The sequence below is a fragment of the Haliotis rufescens genome, unplaced genomic scaffold, assembly GCF_023055435.1.
Source record: "Haliotis rufescens isolate VD_foot unplaced genomic scaffold, xgHalRufe1.0.p SCAF_8, whole genome shotgun sequence".
In the NCBI taxonomy this organism is placed as follows: domain Eukaryota; kingdom Metazoa; phylum Mollusca; class Gastropoda; order Lepetellida; family Haliotidae; genus Haliotis; species Haliotis rufescens.
The window spans coordinates 8,290,546-8,307,462 of record NW_025964372.1 but is presented as its reverse complement, the minus strand read 5'-3'; the positions used below and the strand labels follow the sequence as shown (position 1 = coordinate 8,307,462).

Below are 16,917 nucleotides of genomic sequence, written 5' to 3'. Positions count from 1 at the left end.
GCCCTCAACGACTCAATAATAGTACCTGGTAGCGTTGGAAGCGTTGGCAGTGGGGATGTAGTTATGTTGTCCGCCGGAGTGAAGTTGAAGTCTATTCGAAAACCATCTTTAGTTACGGAACCATCGCTTGTGAAGAGGAACTGGAAATGGCCATCAGTACCTGTGAAAACGAACTTGCATTTAAATGACACAACAAAGGAAATCAGTATTTAAGAACCACAAACAGAAACCAAACAGTTCTTTTCCGAGAGACATATACTTATACACAGAGCAAAGCCAAGATTTATTATTTTGAACTCACGGAAAAATAGCGAGGATACGTGGGTGGGTGCGTATCAGTCAAGAGGGTGACATGTCACAAGTGATTCCAGAGATATGAGATAGGCAGGTGTCTGGTATATTTTGAAGATGTAAAGTATTGACTACAAATGGTACTGCGACAGGATAACTCGAAATGTTGATCCCTGAATTATTTCAGGCGCTGTTTGTAGATGGTCTTGTATGTAATGTGCAACATGGGACATGTCTTTCAACGCTTTTGGCCAAGTCAAGCTGACGCGTATCGTGGTTCTTATAGTGATAGGTGTGTAGAAAGCGGGAAACGGGGCAACCCCTTGTGAATGGTTTGGACGCGTGGACACAATGCATATTCACACATGCCACGTGTGGAAATAGAGGAAATTCCACTCGTATGTGTGCTACTCACTGTACGTCTTGTCTTGGATGTTTGTTCCACACAGCTTGTCTCCTGCCATCTCAACAGCGTCGTATCGGCAGCTACTGCCTGACTCAACGTCAAACAATGGGAAGGTGAAGACTAGGTCACCAGGAGTGGGGGTGTTGATTGTGTAGGTGCAATACATGTTGTTCTCGTAACCACCGGGAAGCGACTCAAATGTTCCGGACGGGGCGTTTATAGTTGCATTGCAGTAGACTGAAACAGGCGCAAATCAAGAATAGTTTCATCGAATATCATGAACTGATGAAGAGGTTAGTATGCTTGATCATGCGCATCAACAGGTGTAGAAGCACAGTGATTATTTATTTGAAACCTATTTTAGTCTACATTACGACAGGAAACTCAGATAATGCACACGTGAGCTGAGATCATGGGTATGTGATACTACGATAATGCACATTTGAAACTGAGATAATGGACACGTGAAACTAAGATAGTGGACACGTGAAACTGAGATAGTGGACACGTGAAACTGAGATAGTGAACACGTGAAACTGAGATAGTGGACACGTGAAACTGAGATAATGGACACGTGAAACTGAGAGAGTGGACACGTGAAACTGAGATAGTGGACACGTGAAACTGAGATAGTGAACACGTGAAACTGAGATAGTGGACACGTGAAACTGAGATAATGGACACGTGAAACTGAGAGAGTGGACACGTGAAACTGAGATAGTGGACACGTGAAACCGAGATAATGGACACGTGAAACTGAAATGATAGACACATGAAACTGAGATAATGAACATGAATGTACGTACCAATTTCAGTGACATAACTGAAGGAGAAACCGCTACGCACAACACTTCCGTCACTGGTAAACGTCATGTCAACAGGCCCAGTGTCTACAAAACATTAATACATATAGGTAATAGCAGGCAAACAGTCTCCAAAATACTGTTTTTATTCGTATGAATATGTAATCATCATAGTCTTTCTAAATGCTTACGAAAAAAGACCATCTAGATCATCATAGACTTGATATATATAACGCTCTTTTTACGAAACACATTAAATGTTAATCACAGGTTAAAAAAGTTTCTCATTACGTGTCTCATGGACTTTAAAACACTGGGGTTTCTCCAACAACAGACATCCCTGACTGACCGATGTTATCCGAAGGAGGGACATAGAACTACTCCACTCAATACATCAGCTGGAACCAGGTGTAAAACACACGTTGTATAAGATGAGCACACATTCGGTTTGCTATAGGGTTAACGTTAACATGAGAAAACAGTATTTTTCCAAACATCAGTGCTAATATAATCACAAAGTGATGTATTATTACCAATTGTTCATTACAACACCTCAAAGGCTTTTATTGGTGTTTGTTACCATGAGATTTTTGCGTTCTCGGTTAATTACTTCAAAAGCATAGCAAGACTATCTTACATTGTCGGATAAAGGACTCCTTTGCTCCACACAGTTTCTCGGCGCCGTCATCACTTGTTATTGTTAAACTGTCATAGTCGCAACCCGAATCGTCCTCGATGTCAAAACGTGTAAAGTTGACAGTGGTGATGTGTGGGGCGGGGGGAGAGCGGAGTGTGATGTCACAGTGTTGGTTGTTTTTGTAATGATCTTCAGAATCAGTGGCCAAGGTATAGGTGCCCTCAAGATCATCAATTTCGGAGTTGCAGTCTGGAATTTCAGAATAAAACGATAACTTACTGATGTATCTGAATCTCTTCGGGGTTTAATTAAAAATCTTGAATGAATACTACTCAAAGGTAATTATTCATGACTATCCTAGTTATAGTGCCACGTAATTGACTGAAGAAGTATGACATCGCACCTATAACTAAAATATATATCATGTTAAAAGTCAATAGACAACTAGCCGAAGTACTGGCTCGCGCAACAAAATCGGTTTATCTCTACCTAAAGGATCTCAGACAATAACTTCCTTATTGATTTACTAACATTTAATCAACACATTCTGATGCAGAACACACACATTCACGATTAGCAATTGGACGGTTGTAAATAACACTCGCCACGTTCTCAAATTAACGATCCACTTTGGAACATATTTGTGTGTTGATACACTTGGAATTGTGATCACAAAAGGTTGATAAAGGAAATATATTCATGCTATAAGAATCTACTAGAATCTAGAATCTACATTATAGTTACATGAATCCCATTGAACAACCCTAACTCTGTCCTTCTAAAAGTGTTATGTTCACGATGCACACAAATGTCGACCCTACCACCTTTACAACCCCAGCCCTGCCCCCTAGATGAGGTATGTTTATGATGAACACGAGTGTACCACCTTTACAACCCTAGCCCTGCCCCCTAGATGAGGTATGTTTATGATGAACACGAGTGTACCACCTTTACAACCCCAGCCCTGCCCCCTAGATGAGGTATGTTTATGATGAACACGAGTGTACCACCTTTACAACCCCAGCCCTGCCTCTTAGATGGGGTATGTTTATGAAGCACACGAGTGTACCACCTTTACAACCCCAGCCCTGCCCCCTAGATGAGGTATGTTTATGATGAACACGAGTGTACCACCTTTACAACCCCAGCCCTGCCCCCTAGATGAGGTATGTTTATGATGAACACGAGTGTACCACCTTTACAACCCCAGCCCTGCCTCTTAGATGAGGTATGTTTATGAAGCACACGAGTGTACCACCTTTACAACCCCAGCCCTGCCCCCTAGATGAGGTATGTTTATGAAGCACACGAGTGTACCACCTTTACAACCCCAGCCCTGCCCCCTAGATGAGGTATGTTTATGATGCACACGAGTGTACCACCTTTACAACCCCAGCACTGCCCCCTAGATGAGGTATGTTTATGATGCACACGAGTGTACCACCTTTGCAACCCCAGCCCTGCCTCCTAGATGGGGTATGTTTATGAAGCACACGAGTGTACCACCTTTACAACCCCAGCCCTGCCCCCTAGATGAGGTATGTTTATGATGAACACGAGTGTACCACCTTTACAACCCCAGCCCTGCCCCCTAGATGAGGTATGTTTATGATGCACACGCGTGTACCACCTTTACAACCCCAGCCCTGCCCCCTAGATGATGTATGTTTTTTTATGCACACGAGTGTACCACCTTTACAACCCCAGCCCTGCCTCCTAGCTGAAGTATGTTGATGATGCACACGAGTGTACCACCTTTACAACCCTAGCCCTGCCTCCTTCCCCCGAGAAAGAAATATGATTATGATGCACACGAGTGTACTTCGTTTACATTCTATCCCTGTCCTCATAAATGAGGTTTGTTTATGCACACCTGTGAACCATTTTTACATCCTGCTCTGCCTTCCTACTCGTATATGATATATGTTCGTGATGCACAGGTGACTCTGACATATAATCCGATCAACCGTAACTCTGCCTCCTTAATGTGGAAGTTAGATGCTATACACATGCAAAATATGTCATACTATCTGTTCAACTTTAGCCGCGCTCTTTTAGATCAGGTATATTTTTGCTGCATACCGTCTTAAGAACCTTAACTTCCTCGTAGGTTTGATATACTAGTATGCATGCTGAACACGTGCCTTTATTGATACTTACGCTCTTCAATAGTGAACAAAGCCACAAAGCCCTTTCCTGTTACACTGCTGTCACTTCTGAAGCGGATTATTGCTGATCCACCTTGTACCGACACTGAAGTAAAGACATCATATACCCTCAGGGTTAATACAAAATAAATACAAGTTATATTAGTTTCTGTCTTTTTGCAGTAGCGATAGCTGTTGTTCTTATCTTGGTTCCAAACGCCTGACACTTCACCAATACAAAAAGAAAATGTTTCGAATACTGACAATTGTTCATGGACACTTACCTCTCGTTGCGTTGGGCAAATCGCTTCCACAGTATTTATCATCCCCAACCTGGACGTAGTCGTAGCGGCAGTTGCTCGAAGACTCTGTGTCGAGGGCGATGAAGTTGATGTCCAGATAAAAGGGGGTATTGCGAGTGAACTCGTACGTGCAGTCCATGTTGTTGGTGTAGTCACTGCCGGTACCGGGGAGACTTTGGATAACTCCCGCCGAGACGTTGGTGTTGATGTACAAACAGTCGCCATCACTCAAGGAAGGAACACCTCCTGAAGGCACAAATAGTAAATGTGGTTCGTGGTAAGAAACTTGATATAAATTCATGAACCGCACATATGTAATAGTGGTTTCGCCTATACTCTCCAGCTTTGATGGCGCATGAATAACGTTGTTCACGTCGTGTTGACTCTGTTAGCTACAGGGTACGGTTTTCAATATGAATGACACTACATCTTCACAACACCTACATTATACAGCATGAATAATAAAGAGATAATTACATTCAGGTGTGTATGAAATTGATTTAACTCGGCACAGAATTCATGTCTTAATACAATTACAGACTTTGGAAAATATATTGTATTACAATGTTCTCAGTCTATATATATGTTATTTTAACAAGTACACTTATTATTGGACAAACTCTATTTAGTATTGTATGGAATGGGCTTAATAGTTAATACATTTGAAGTTTGGTGTAGGGGTAGAAGTTTTGAACCATTACAAGTGTTGCCTGTCGCTGACTTGTAAAGTTAATATATTAATGATTGCTTACTAGGTTGAATGGTGTAAGTTGCGATGTATCCCGTTCCTGTCTGACTGGAGTCAGAAGAGAACGTCAGTGTGACGTTACCGCCATCTGATGAGTCTGCAATCACCAATGGTGGTACTGGATTGACTACAAAGACCTGAACATACAATCATAACTAGAAGCCGTTTGTCGAAGTTTCAAGGTGATGCTGTGGAAGGTGGGAGTGGGTGGGAGCCATTTAGCATTTGGTCTCATGTTTGCACATACAGCTAAAAAAATGAATGCAAACTTTGACAATTTGAAAATAAAAAGAAATAAGTGTATCCCTGACACAGATAAGTTTTTAATCAACTTCTGTTTTTAGACTGGAATCCTGTGTGAGGAATCAGTCCTTCCAGGCAGGTTATGTGTGCTTGTGTTGAGCACATCGCCATGTTGCCCTTGGCATATTACAGGCTAGATGGAAGCACTCGATCAGATCACATTTAACTATACATGAGTGTTCCAGTTATATTTCTTTTGATGGATAAATCAATTTCAATTGATAATTTTCATTTTCATAAAGGCAAAAGAGGGGATTATTATATTAGCTCAACTTATCTCAGTTTGTGTCTTGCAGGGGCCATTGCACTGGATGCAGCACAGAACAAACAGCCATGTGTTTTCCAATTGCAGATGGATCTCTGATTTACACTATATTTAAACTACAAAGCCCTTTTTATACAGCTTCAAAACTTTTGTCTGATTATATTTTAAGCATATATCTGTACTAGAGGTGAGATGTAAGATGTATATATGACATTTATGTGAGACTGACACTCCACTGTTCTGTTGTCCCAGCTTGATCCACATCCCTTCTGGCTGTTTCCCTCGCCCATATCAACCTCCAGGTAGTCGTATCTACATGTAGATGAGTACTCGAGGTCAAATGTTGTGAAGCTGAGGACCAAAGTGTATGGTACACTGGGGCCTGTGATGACAGTGACACACTGCACGTTGTTGGCGTAGCTGCCGTTGCCTGGGCTTGTCAGGGCGCCATCATCTGATGTCAGGACCTGGGTGCAGGTATCTGTCGTGATGGGACGTTACAAAGGAATTGTTACATGTGTAGAATATCAATAACAATGCATACACTGTATGTATAAATATATATTGACAACTTACTTTAAATTAAATTACGGAAATACTCATCTGAATGGTCTGAAATTTCAACATGGGGATGGACGAAGGGTATACAATTCCCACATGTTTAATGTTCATACAGTGATGTCCTGAATTAATGAAAATAATCCCATACAATGTCCCTTGTTCTCAACTATCATGTGCATAATTTAATTTTCACTATCTTAAAGTGTACCTAATTTGACAACAACAAGTTGTACTCACTGTCCTCGGTGTCGGGGAGACTTGTAGCATTCACGGTTATACTCACTGTCCAACACACACAGGTGAAACACATATGAACAAAAATGACAAGTACATTCGATTGAAGAGCAACGTTTGATGAATATTTAGTAATCATACAATGTTGGCGTGACAGAAAACGACAATTACTTCACAGCATATTGTTTTGAGTTTTTCTTTTTCGGGCATAACTTCAATTTCACAAGAGCTACACTGATTAAGAAAGCCAAGTTCACAGTAACACCAAATAACTTGGTCAGGATGGATCTCATTATGCCATATATGGGAAATCCTTCTATTGGTATCTGGCATTATATTACAGAGTACACTTAGAGTACCTGGTAGCGTTGTTGCTTCTGTGAAATTAGTTGACATCGTTGCGTTGAAGGTAACGTCCACTGGATATGGTGTTGTCTCAACAGATTCAATCCTTCGAACTGCAACGTGGGACAAATAACATGTTAATACGTAATACGTAACAACATACGTATGATCTCGGTGTGTACGTATTTTCTATCTACATACGAATCCTTGATATACGTTATTGTCAACACTACATTATTGTCTTGGCTATATCCGTTCTGTGTTTGTTTGACACCATGATGCGAATCGAGCTCTATAATCATAACAAGTCTCCATCAATGATTCACCCTCCTCTGGTGGAGTGGGTCAGGTATTTACCTGGATTCATGGAATACGTGGCCTGGACACCCCGTCCTGTCACTGATCCATCGGAGTGGAAGCAAACATTGAAACGACCGTCGTGGAATTCAACTGGAGGTACAAAATCACAACATCATATGTAAGAAGAAGCCAACACAGACGTGCTGGATGCGCGACTTGGAAGCTATATTAAATTTTACATACAACCATTTTTTTAAAACTCTATATCACACACATATCAACGTATTCGTGCAACATGCAGAAGTATTCGTGGAGCAAACCCACAGAACGATCGTCCCTTCACTGGTGCTGCGCCTGCCTCACTTCTTAGCAAAGATGTGGAGTAGTCCAGGCGCTAGATCAGTGTGTGAAACATGGCTATGGAGATCAGGATAAAGGTATACATGTACAGCATCAGTCTACACCAGACCCGTGAAGATCCGGTGTAGACTAGGTCTTCATCAACCCATGCTTGCCATAAAAGGCGACTTTGCTTGTCGTAAGAGGCAACTAAAGCGATCCGCTGGTCAAGCTCGCTGACTTGGTTGAAGCATGTCATTGATCCCAATAGCGTGGATCGATGCTCATGAAGTCAATCACTGGAATGCCTGGTCGAGATTCGATTATTCACAGACCGACGTCAGACAGCTGGAATATTGCTCAGTGCGGCGTTAAACAACAAACAGTCTATACCACTCATCATATGAAGGGATACTGAAACATTTCATATTGTGATTACAACAGCTTATTGAACTGTGAATATATATGTAATCAACTTGTAATGAAGCTGCACATGTTGCAGTTCGTGGCAATATGAATGCTATTCGCATGTCAACATGTCCGAGTAATCAATTACATACAAGCCCTTCCTCTATACTTCCTCTCCCTGACAAACGTTGTGTAGCATGTATTAAACGACTGTATCATAAAACGGAATCGTGTTTTCCAGAAACTATTAAGCTTGTGGTGTCTTACACATGAAGCACGCACTTGGCTCTTTTCGTAAACTTCTGTAGTCAATCAGATAAAAAAAATAGCCGTCAACTCACACTCTCTCTGGGTCCCCGCATCTACAGTGCCACACTCCCTCAGTTTTTTGTTAATGCCATCAAACTCAATATAGTCAAACACGCAGCCGGTGGCCTCCTCGATGTCAAACACGTTGAAGACGAAGGTGATAACGCCCGACCCGGTGAAGCTTGGGTGAAGGGAGTAACAGTTGTCCTGGCTGTTTTCGTAGTTGCCATCAGCGTTGATACTGATGCTGCCATGGTTGCCATAGTAGCTAGTATTACCTGGACAAGAAACATTTATATTGTGAAATATCCATAATAGCTAAATACTTGCTCCCCAGCACATCCTGTTGAGTGAATAGACCTATTTAATCAACAGGTCACATTATCATGACGAAAACTCTCTCAACACACGTCACTGACTGATCAAGGTGTGATTTGTTGTTTTAAGGCCACACATCGATATATTCCAGCACTTTACATAATTGTGTCTTGGCCGGATTAAGATCGGATACAATTACATGCAATCACATGGCCTGATCACCCGATCCACTGACTCGCCTCGTACGACAAGCTTCGTATTTCAACAGGGAATCCCAAAAGGGGAATCTTTCATGTTGTGATGTCGTTGATGAACTGGACTTGCTTGATCATAACTTACCTGAAGTTGTGACTGGTTCTTGTGGATACTCAGGGTATGCTGTGGTATATTCAGGGTATGCTGTGATGTAGTCAGGGTATGCTGTGACGTAGTCAGGATAGGCTGTGGCGTAGTCAGGGTAGTCTGTGGCGTAGTCAGGGTAGGATGTGGTGTAGTCAGAGTAGTATATGGCATAGTCAGGGTAGGCTGTGGAATAGTCAGGGTAGGCTGTGGAATAGTCAGGGTAGGCTGTGGAATAGTCAGGGTAGGCTGTGGAATAGTAAGGGTAGGCTGTGGAATAGTAAGGGTAGGCTGTGGAATAGTAAGGGTAGGCTGTGGAATAGTAAGGGTAGGATGTGGTGTAGTCAGGGTAGGATGTGGTGTAGTCAGGGTAGGCTGTGGTGTAGGCAGGGTTGGATGTTGAGTCGACGTTCACTGCAATAAAGTGTGCAACTTGTTATGTTTTGTAAGTGAAGTATGGTTATAATTAACGTGAACAATTGATACAAATTGACGTATCAAACGTTCTGAATGAATAAAAATATAGACTTGTTCGAACTACAATAGTCGAATTGACCGCCTCCGTGGTCTAGCGGTAGAGCGTCCGCCTGGAGAGTGGAAGGTCCGGAGTTCGATCCCCGGCCGTGTCATACCAAAAGACGTTAAAAGATGGTACTTGTTGTTACCCGCTCGGCATTAAGGGGCTAAAACAAGGACTGGTCGGCTCGGAGTAAGTATACAGTGTCTGAGGGGGGTATTCATGTTAAACTGCCGCATGGTATCTCAGTGAGCTAGCACTATAAATCGGCATCAGTCCGGTCTAGTACAAGCAGCCACACACACGTGCATGCACGTCGCTATATAAGTGCAATAATCTTGGACGCGACGTTAAACCCCATTTCACCTCACCTCACCAATAGTCGAATTGATATTCATTCGCCTGGCTGAGGTCTGCAGCTGTATTTACAGTATAGCAAAAAGACAGTGTGTCGATTATTAGTTAGTCTACAACAGTGGACTATTCTACTCACCTGTGCCTATGCTGTAGGTTCCACTGACCCCTTGGCCGGTGACGGAGCCGTCGCTGCTGAAACACACTTCGAACTGACTGCCATTTACCACGACTGAAATACATAAAAATCTACTAAAAGTACAGGGACAGCATTGTGAGGTTTAACAATACATGTGAGATAGGAACAAGAAAACAGCAAACATCTGTTCACAGTGAATCACAAAGCAAATTGGGAATCTGGAATAGTTGTTCCTTTTGGCAGTAATCCTCTCAATGTCATTTATCAAATACCATACATATGTAAACCATATTGATGTTTTACGAACTGACCTTCGCTTTGTGTGAACCTTCACTTTGGAGTATGAACTTTCATAGAGTGAGGGCCAAACTGTATGAACGTCGGAAGTGAAGGTCAACTCTTATAATTTTTATCACAATTTCTTACCTCAAAGGATGTAGGCCAAGATCTAAACACAATTTTATTTAATACGTGTGACTTTATGTTTACACTTACAGTCATACAATATCCAGCTATATCGCGGAATAAAATTTTATTGTTCCTCAAAAAGAGAGGTGACATGAGCGTATGGATGCATAACTTACTCTTCAGATACATCTTACACAACACATGTGTTCAAATAATATTACCATTAGATGAGAAAGGTCTGTAAAGAACTACCTCAGTAAGTCAGTCACAATGACAGCGTGTCGCAATACATTTACATCAAGCACAAGACGTCAAAATGTCGGACACGATATACGTGACGGGAGAGATTTTCGAAGTTGTTGATGAACCTGTGGCGGTTACATGTGTTAGTCATCATTGATCAACTGGCCGATCATTGAAAGGTGATTAAAGATGCGTCAAACAGACACAGGTAAATTCACAGATTGCTGGAGACGGTCACTGCCAGCATAGACACGGATCGAGTCAATACTACGAGAGTTTGGATGTGCATTTCTTCGTTTGATCATTAGGATGGGCCGTAGCGAGAATATTCGTGAACAATCATGCAGTCAAGCTCTCTGACTTTTCTCAATGCATACTGAAACGCTGAGACCAACATTAAAGGCTCTAAATGATCCGAAAGAACGCTTATGTATGTTTTCGTGCTAAGGAATTCATACACTTATGAACGTCAATTTCGCGGTCATGTGACCGACCTCTCGTCCAATGGAAAAGCCGTATATCGTGTAAGCTTCAAATAAAACAAATCGCAAATAGATGTCTTACGTTAACCATATACACTTTCGTGTTTAACACATTGTATGTGCTTCATTGCCTACAGACCGACATCTGTACAATGTGGGATTCCTTTGAACTCCAACTGTGTTAATGGGATCATTAGAATGTGTGTGTGTGTGTGTGGGGGGGGGGGGGGTTCAATGTTTTGACTATTATGTCTACTATTATATCTGCACATATGGACATTATTGAACATAGTACTCACATGTCCTTGAGAAATCCGTCTTCTGTCCGCACTCCTTCACAGGCCCATCGTCCGTGTCGAAGGTGAGGGCATCATATCTACAACCAGAGCTACTTTCCACGTCAAATGAACTAAACTGGAATGTGATTGCCCATGTCCCCTGAACGTCAGGCACGATGTTCCAGCAGCAGTTCTCGTTGTTGCCGTACTCGCCGCCAATGTTGGTGGAAATTGGCCCGAAGTAGTCATACCTCGTTCCTCCATCACAACCTGTGGAAGGAACGTGTTTTAACCATACAAACTAATGATCGACAACTAACTAATACATGTTATCTGTATAATCTAGTTTAACAACGTGTTGCCATATTCCTGATAATTGTATACCAATGGTATGGTGTTTACTTAGCCGTAATAGAATGGTCTAGATGATACTGTTTAGATCTTAAAGTACTATTTAGAAATGACATACATCTTGTTCACAGGAGTACTTTGGGCCCAAATAGCCACAGAGAAATGGGTTTGTGGGTAGGGGTTTGAGGGGATGGGGCTTTCGATAATTGACTTCAATAAGTTTATATCCAAAGATAAGTTACGCAAACTTGATTTAGGTAAGGTCTGCGCACTGGATTGTACGTTTATACCTACATAAACGCGCAAACGTATTGCTCACAGTTCTTAAATGAATGCTAGTGCTTACCGGACGTTTGTCGCCGCTCACGTGATTGAACGTTCTGTGGCAAAAAACAAACAATGGTGTATTTAATCACATAATCTTTCCTATCAACCATACTTTTCAAATGATTATACAGACATCCCCAGTCTAAACAAACGGCTTGGCACACACGCTAATATTGTGCAATTAACATAATTATTAATGTCCGTATACACACTTAACGATTCAAATTAAGAAAGGATAAGAATAGTTTAAAAAATAACTCTTTTTTATATGAACAAGAGCAGAAACTGTCAGTAGTGAATGGGTCTATGATAAACTTTTGTACATACAGCATGGGAACGACGAGATAGGCTAATGACGTATGTGTTACATATATAATGCAAAGGCCAAGTATATGGTTGGCGACTTGCATGGTTTTGTGGCTAAATTGCGCGAAAATGACACTTTCTGTTACATACCAGTCCATGATTCAAAATAGACATTTCCCCAAATGCCCTCACTTTAGTCACCTACTTCAAACCCGAAAGTGGCATTATACTTATCATACAAACACATATTGCAAAACTTTCCAGAAACCTGGAATCAACTTTGTAAGACACGTCTCAGTGCGAGATGCGCCCTATCACCTGATCCTAATTCAAGGTATAAATACAAGCTGCCAGTCATCTATCAAAACAGATTCTTAAAAAAGTTCCACTCTTTGCCAGTTTACTGTTCAGATTGTTCTAACAGTTTTATCATCATGCCTATTTCTACATGTGTAAAATGCTATTCGAGGAAATATACTCACATTGAAAGCCCTGCCTTCAGTCTGAGCCAAAAGAAGGCTCACTACCAAAGTAAAGCAAATCATGCCTGGTACATACATGTTGCATGTGTTGAATACTGCGAAATGTAGCTGCATTTATACATTTTCACAGAACAAGCACCTGTTGAATGCACCCAAAAAAACATGTTAGACAAAAATGTTTGTCAATAAAACATGACGAAACACTTCAGCATAAAGGCACATTTGCTTGAACATCTGCACCTGGTAGATGGCTCACCTGCTACCTTCAAGCTTAGATATCCACACTGATGGGCAGGTGCCCTGAAATATGGAACATGATTACATGTAGTGTTGACTCAGCTATATCGCTCACCGGCCCATCAATTAGGACGTGGCTAGAATTATATTATTTTTGCTATTTTTTACACCTGTTGTGTATGGTCTTGTTAGAGCAGAATGCGGGAAAATGGTAAGGGGACAAGTAACAGAAATAGTGAAATTCTGTCCACATCCATCACATTATTTTTAGGATTTCGTCTTTCTTAGTTCTTTTGGATCACAAAGATTAAACTTTAATGTTGTTGCTAATTGTGTTTTTAGACCTGAAATGAAACTGCCGCAGCAAGCCCGGGTAGAAATGTGTTCTAACGATTGTGAAACTGGCATTTATCTTTAACAATAAAACTGTTGTCTGGGATTGTAAAGAAAATAATAGTTTGGATGATATTCTTCATCAGAAACGTGGCAGGGTAGAAAGAAGAGAGAGGATCGATCAGTTTATTTGGGGGAGGAAAATCGAAAATCGAAAATCTGGAGTTCAGAGATGAACCCTCGCAATAAAGTCAAAGCCATAAATACTTATGCTGTATCCGTCCTTCCGTGTTCTTTTGTTTATTTATCCAATGTCTATTTGGACGAAACATGAAATTTATGGTAGTGTAACCCTCACACGAAGAATCATGCCAGACAGAAGATCAGACCACCCTCGTTCTTCCCTCAATCGCTAATATTTAGAATGGGATGGCGTTGTTTGCTTGAGGTGGAGGCTCTTCATGACTAGTATTGTATTGTGCACTTTTGCACATATGTATTTGTCTGATGATCCTCTTGTGAAGCATATGAGAAGTCATTCCACAGTTTTCTTAAACGAGCCAAGGAATGGTTGGTTTGTTGTTTGACGCTACACTCAGCAATATTCCAGCTGTATGGCAGCGGTCTGCAAATAGCCGAGTCTGGACCAAACAATCCAGTGATTGATATCATGAGTATCGATCCACGCTATCGGGATCGATGACATGCATCAACCATGTCAGCGAGCCTGACCACCCGATCCCGTCAGTCGCCTTTTACGACAAGCATGGGTTGCTGAAGACCTATTCTACCCCGGATCTTCACGGGTACGAGCCAAGGATGTGGGACATAGTCTCCCTGTGAATGTTGATGTTGTTGATGGTTCTGTACTGCAGGACGCTACAGAAATGATTTGGTTGGTTGTTTGATGTTTAACGCCGCAATATTCCAGATATATGACGGCGGTCTGTCCATCGAGTCTGGACCAGACAATTCAGTGTTTGATATCATGAGCATCGATCCACCCAATTGGGATACGGTGACATGCATCAACCAAGTCAGCAAGCCTGACCACCCGATCCCGTTAGTTGTCTCTTACGACAAGAATGGGTTGCTGAAGACCTATTCTGACCTTGATGTTCATGGATCGCACAGAAATGAGTGTCAACCAAGCGAAGTGCCATATCAAATCGGTCCAGACACAGTTGTTCAAGGAGAGGCTATCTGAACGACCATCGCATCGAGTTTTTGATGAAATGAGAAAATGAGGCAATCCTGCAGAGTCCTTCGCTTGGATTAAGTCGACTGGCCTGAAAAGTGAAAGAGAAAGCTTTCTGTTTGCTGCTCAGGACCAGTCACTTCCCACTAGAAACATTCAATGTGTGATTTTGCATCAAAATGTAAATATGAAATGAAGATTATGTAATGAATTTAATGAGACTGTCCAACACATTGTCAGTGGATGCCCGGCTTTGGCACAAACACAGTATCTTAAACGAAAGGATGGTGTAGCTCGATCATTTTATTACCGTTTTCGCCATGCTTGTGGTTTTGACACAGAGGTCCACCCATGGTACGACCCGGAATATGTAGAGGGCGTCATGGAAAATGATCAATGCAAAATTCTTTGGAATAGGCCAATTTACAGCCTCAGGCGTATCCAGGCCAACACACCTGAGCTTGTCCTTTTTCGATAAATCACATGAAATCATTTATGTCATTAAAATTTCTGTCCCCTTTGACACGAATGGGATTGACAAGATTGAGGAAAAACATGGCAAATATGCGGACCTCGCCTTCGAAATGTCACGCTTGCATCCCAAGTACCAAGTTGTCTGACTCCCCATTGTTCTCGGTGCCTTAGGTTTGCTACTTCCCAATCTGTTGACTGACATTGGGAGACACTGACCCGGGTTTGCTACCAGGAATACAGCCCTTCTAACAATCTGGGTAATGCAGGAGGCTGCAGTGTCGGGGAGTCTTCACATTCTCCGAAAAGTTTTGGGTGGGTTTGACTAGGCAGCGCTTCCCGGGAGAAGTCCCATTCGCTGTCTGGGCTGCGTGTAATAATAATAATAATAATAATAATAATAATAATAAAATATAATAATAATTTATGCATTTGTATAGCGCAGTATTCACTGTGCATAAGTGCTATGTGCGCTAAGGGCCCTGAGCTGATGATGAGCCTTACCAGCCTGACCGTCCCAGTATCACCCAAACCCTCTTTGCTGCTTTTTTTATTTTAATCTGTAAATAATAATAATAATAATGATAATCGATAAATGCAACATTCTTCATCTAAACGTGGCAAGGTAGAAGAGGGAGGATGAGTTAGTTTACTCGGAGGAGGAGTTATTTACCATCTCGTGGAAGATCAGACCCATACGAACTTCGGGATGCAGACTCCCCATTATTCTCGGTCCCTTAGGTTTGCTACCTCCAAATCTGTTGACTGACATTGGGAGAGTACCCGGGTTTGCTACCAGGAATACAACCCTTCTGCCAATCTGGGTAATGCAGAAGGCTGCAGTGTTGGAGAGTCTTCACATTCTCCGAAAGGTTTTTGGTGGGTTTGACCAGGCAGCGCTTCCTGGGAGAAGTCCCATTCACTGTTAGGGCTGTGTGTAGAGGGGGCAAGGGCCCTGAGCTGATGACGAGCCTAACCAGCCTGACTATGCCAGCATCACCCAAACCCTCTTTGCTGCATTTTTAAAAGTTTTCATCTGTACATAATAATAAGGTCGAGTCCTTTTCTAATGATATTGACATGTCCTCGATAAATGCAACAATAATACCGAATGTGTTTGCAATTTCAGGGTATCTGTCAGTGACTTGAAATTTGAATTCAGCATTATTTCAGCCATATTCAGACAAACTTGTATATGATATAATTTCAAAACACAATCAAAGTATGGCAGTCAAATAACCAGTACGTTATCATAGTGTTTATAAATTATAGTAAACTCAGTAAAATAAAAACAAATTATCTTTCCTGTATACTGACATTAGATCCTCAGCAAACTAACACAAAACGTCCACGCCGCACATTATAACTGAGCAGTGTTGAATATCTGCCGAAACATATTTCATATGACCTATGACTAGGTACACTAGTATTTAAAATTATATGAATGGATCACTGAAAATCAGTGATGGAACCGCGTGTTCGCTAAAAGGGTAAGCTTGGCCACCATACAAGGGACGTTCTACACATTGACGCAAATCATGCTTGACTGTGATTCTCTCATCACGAGGGATGCATATCGGAGGATCATCGCCTTTCTACAAATAAAAGTGTATATAACTTGAATGGCCAACACAACATAGCCGTAGAATTACCTCTTCAAATCTGGACTAAAAAACCCAGTAAGTGAAAACAAGGGATGATTTACTTTAATGTAATTTGGTAGTATATATTTACTG

At 41.6% G+C, this 16,917-nt stretch overlaps 1 protein-coding gene across 2 annotated transcripts in view; it reads right to left on the bottom strand.

The window, feature by feature from the left end:
• LOC124119812 (cubilin-like) overlaps window positions 1-13,022 on the bottom strand; it is a 35,267-nt gene extending 22,245 nt beyond the window's left edge. For both annotated transcript variants that reach the window (XM_048388956.1, XM_046482457.2), the window contains exons 1-17: window positions 12,943-13,022; window positions 12,174-12,207; window positions 11,498-11,746; window positions 10,066-10,158; window positions 9,056-9,469; window positions 8,431-8,676; window positions 7,400-7,492; window positions 7,057-7,155; window positions 6,701-6,745; window positions 6,132-6,383; window positions 5,339-5,431; window positions 4,569-4,832; window positions 4,298-4,390; window positions 2,138-2,386; window positions 1,504-1,587; window positions 707-934; window positions 26-160 (exon numbers count right to left, since the gene is read on the bottom strand). In XM_048388956.1, coding sequence (XP_048244913.1) covers window positions 26-160; window positions 707-934; window positions 1,504-1,587; window positions 2,138-2,386; window positions 4,298-4,390; window positions 4,569-4,832; window positions 5,339-5,431; window positions 6,132-6,383; window positions 6,701-6,745; window positions 7,057-7,155; window positions 7,400-7,492; window positions 8,431-8,676; window positions 9,056-9,469; window positions 10,066-10,158; window positions 11,498-11,746; window positions 12,174-12,207; window positions 12,943-13,020 — 2,749 coding nt within the window. In that variant the 5' untranslated portion in view covers window positions 13,021-13,022. The remainder of the gene's footprint in view (window positions 1-25; window positions 161-706; window positions 935-1,503; window positions 1,588-2,137; window positions 2,387-4,297; window positions 4,391-4,568; window positions 4,833-5,338; window positions 5,432-6,131; window positions 6,384-6,700; window positions 6,746-7,056; window positions 7,156-7,399; window positions 7,493-8,430; window positions 8,677-9,055; window positions 9,470-10,065; window positions 10,159-11,497; window positions 11,747-12,173; window positions 12,208-12,942) is intronic.
• Window positions 13,023-16,917: the final 3,895 nt, after the last annotated feature.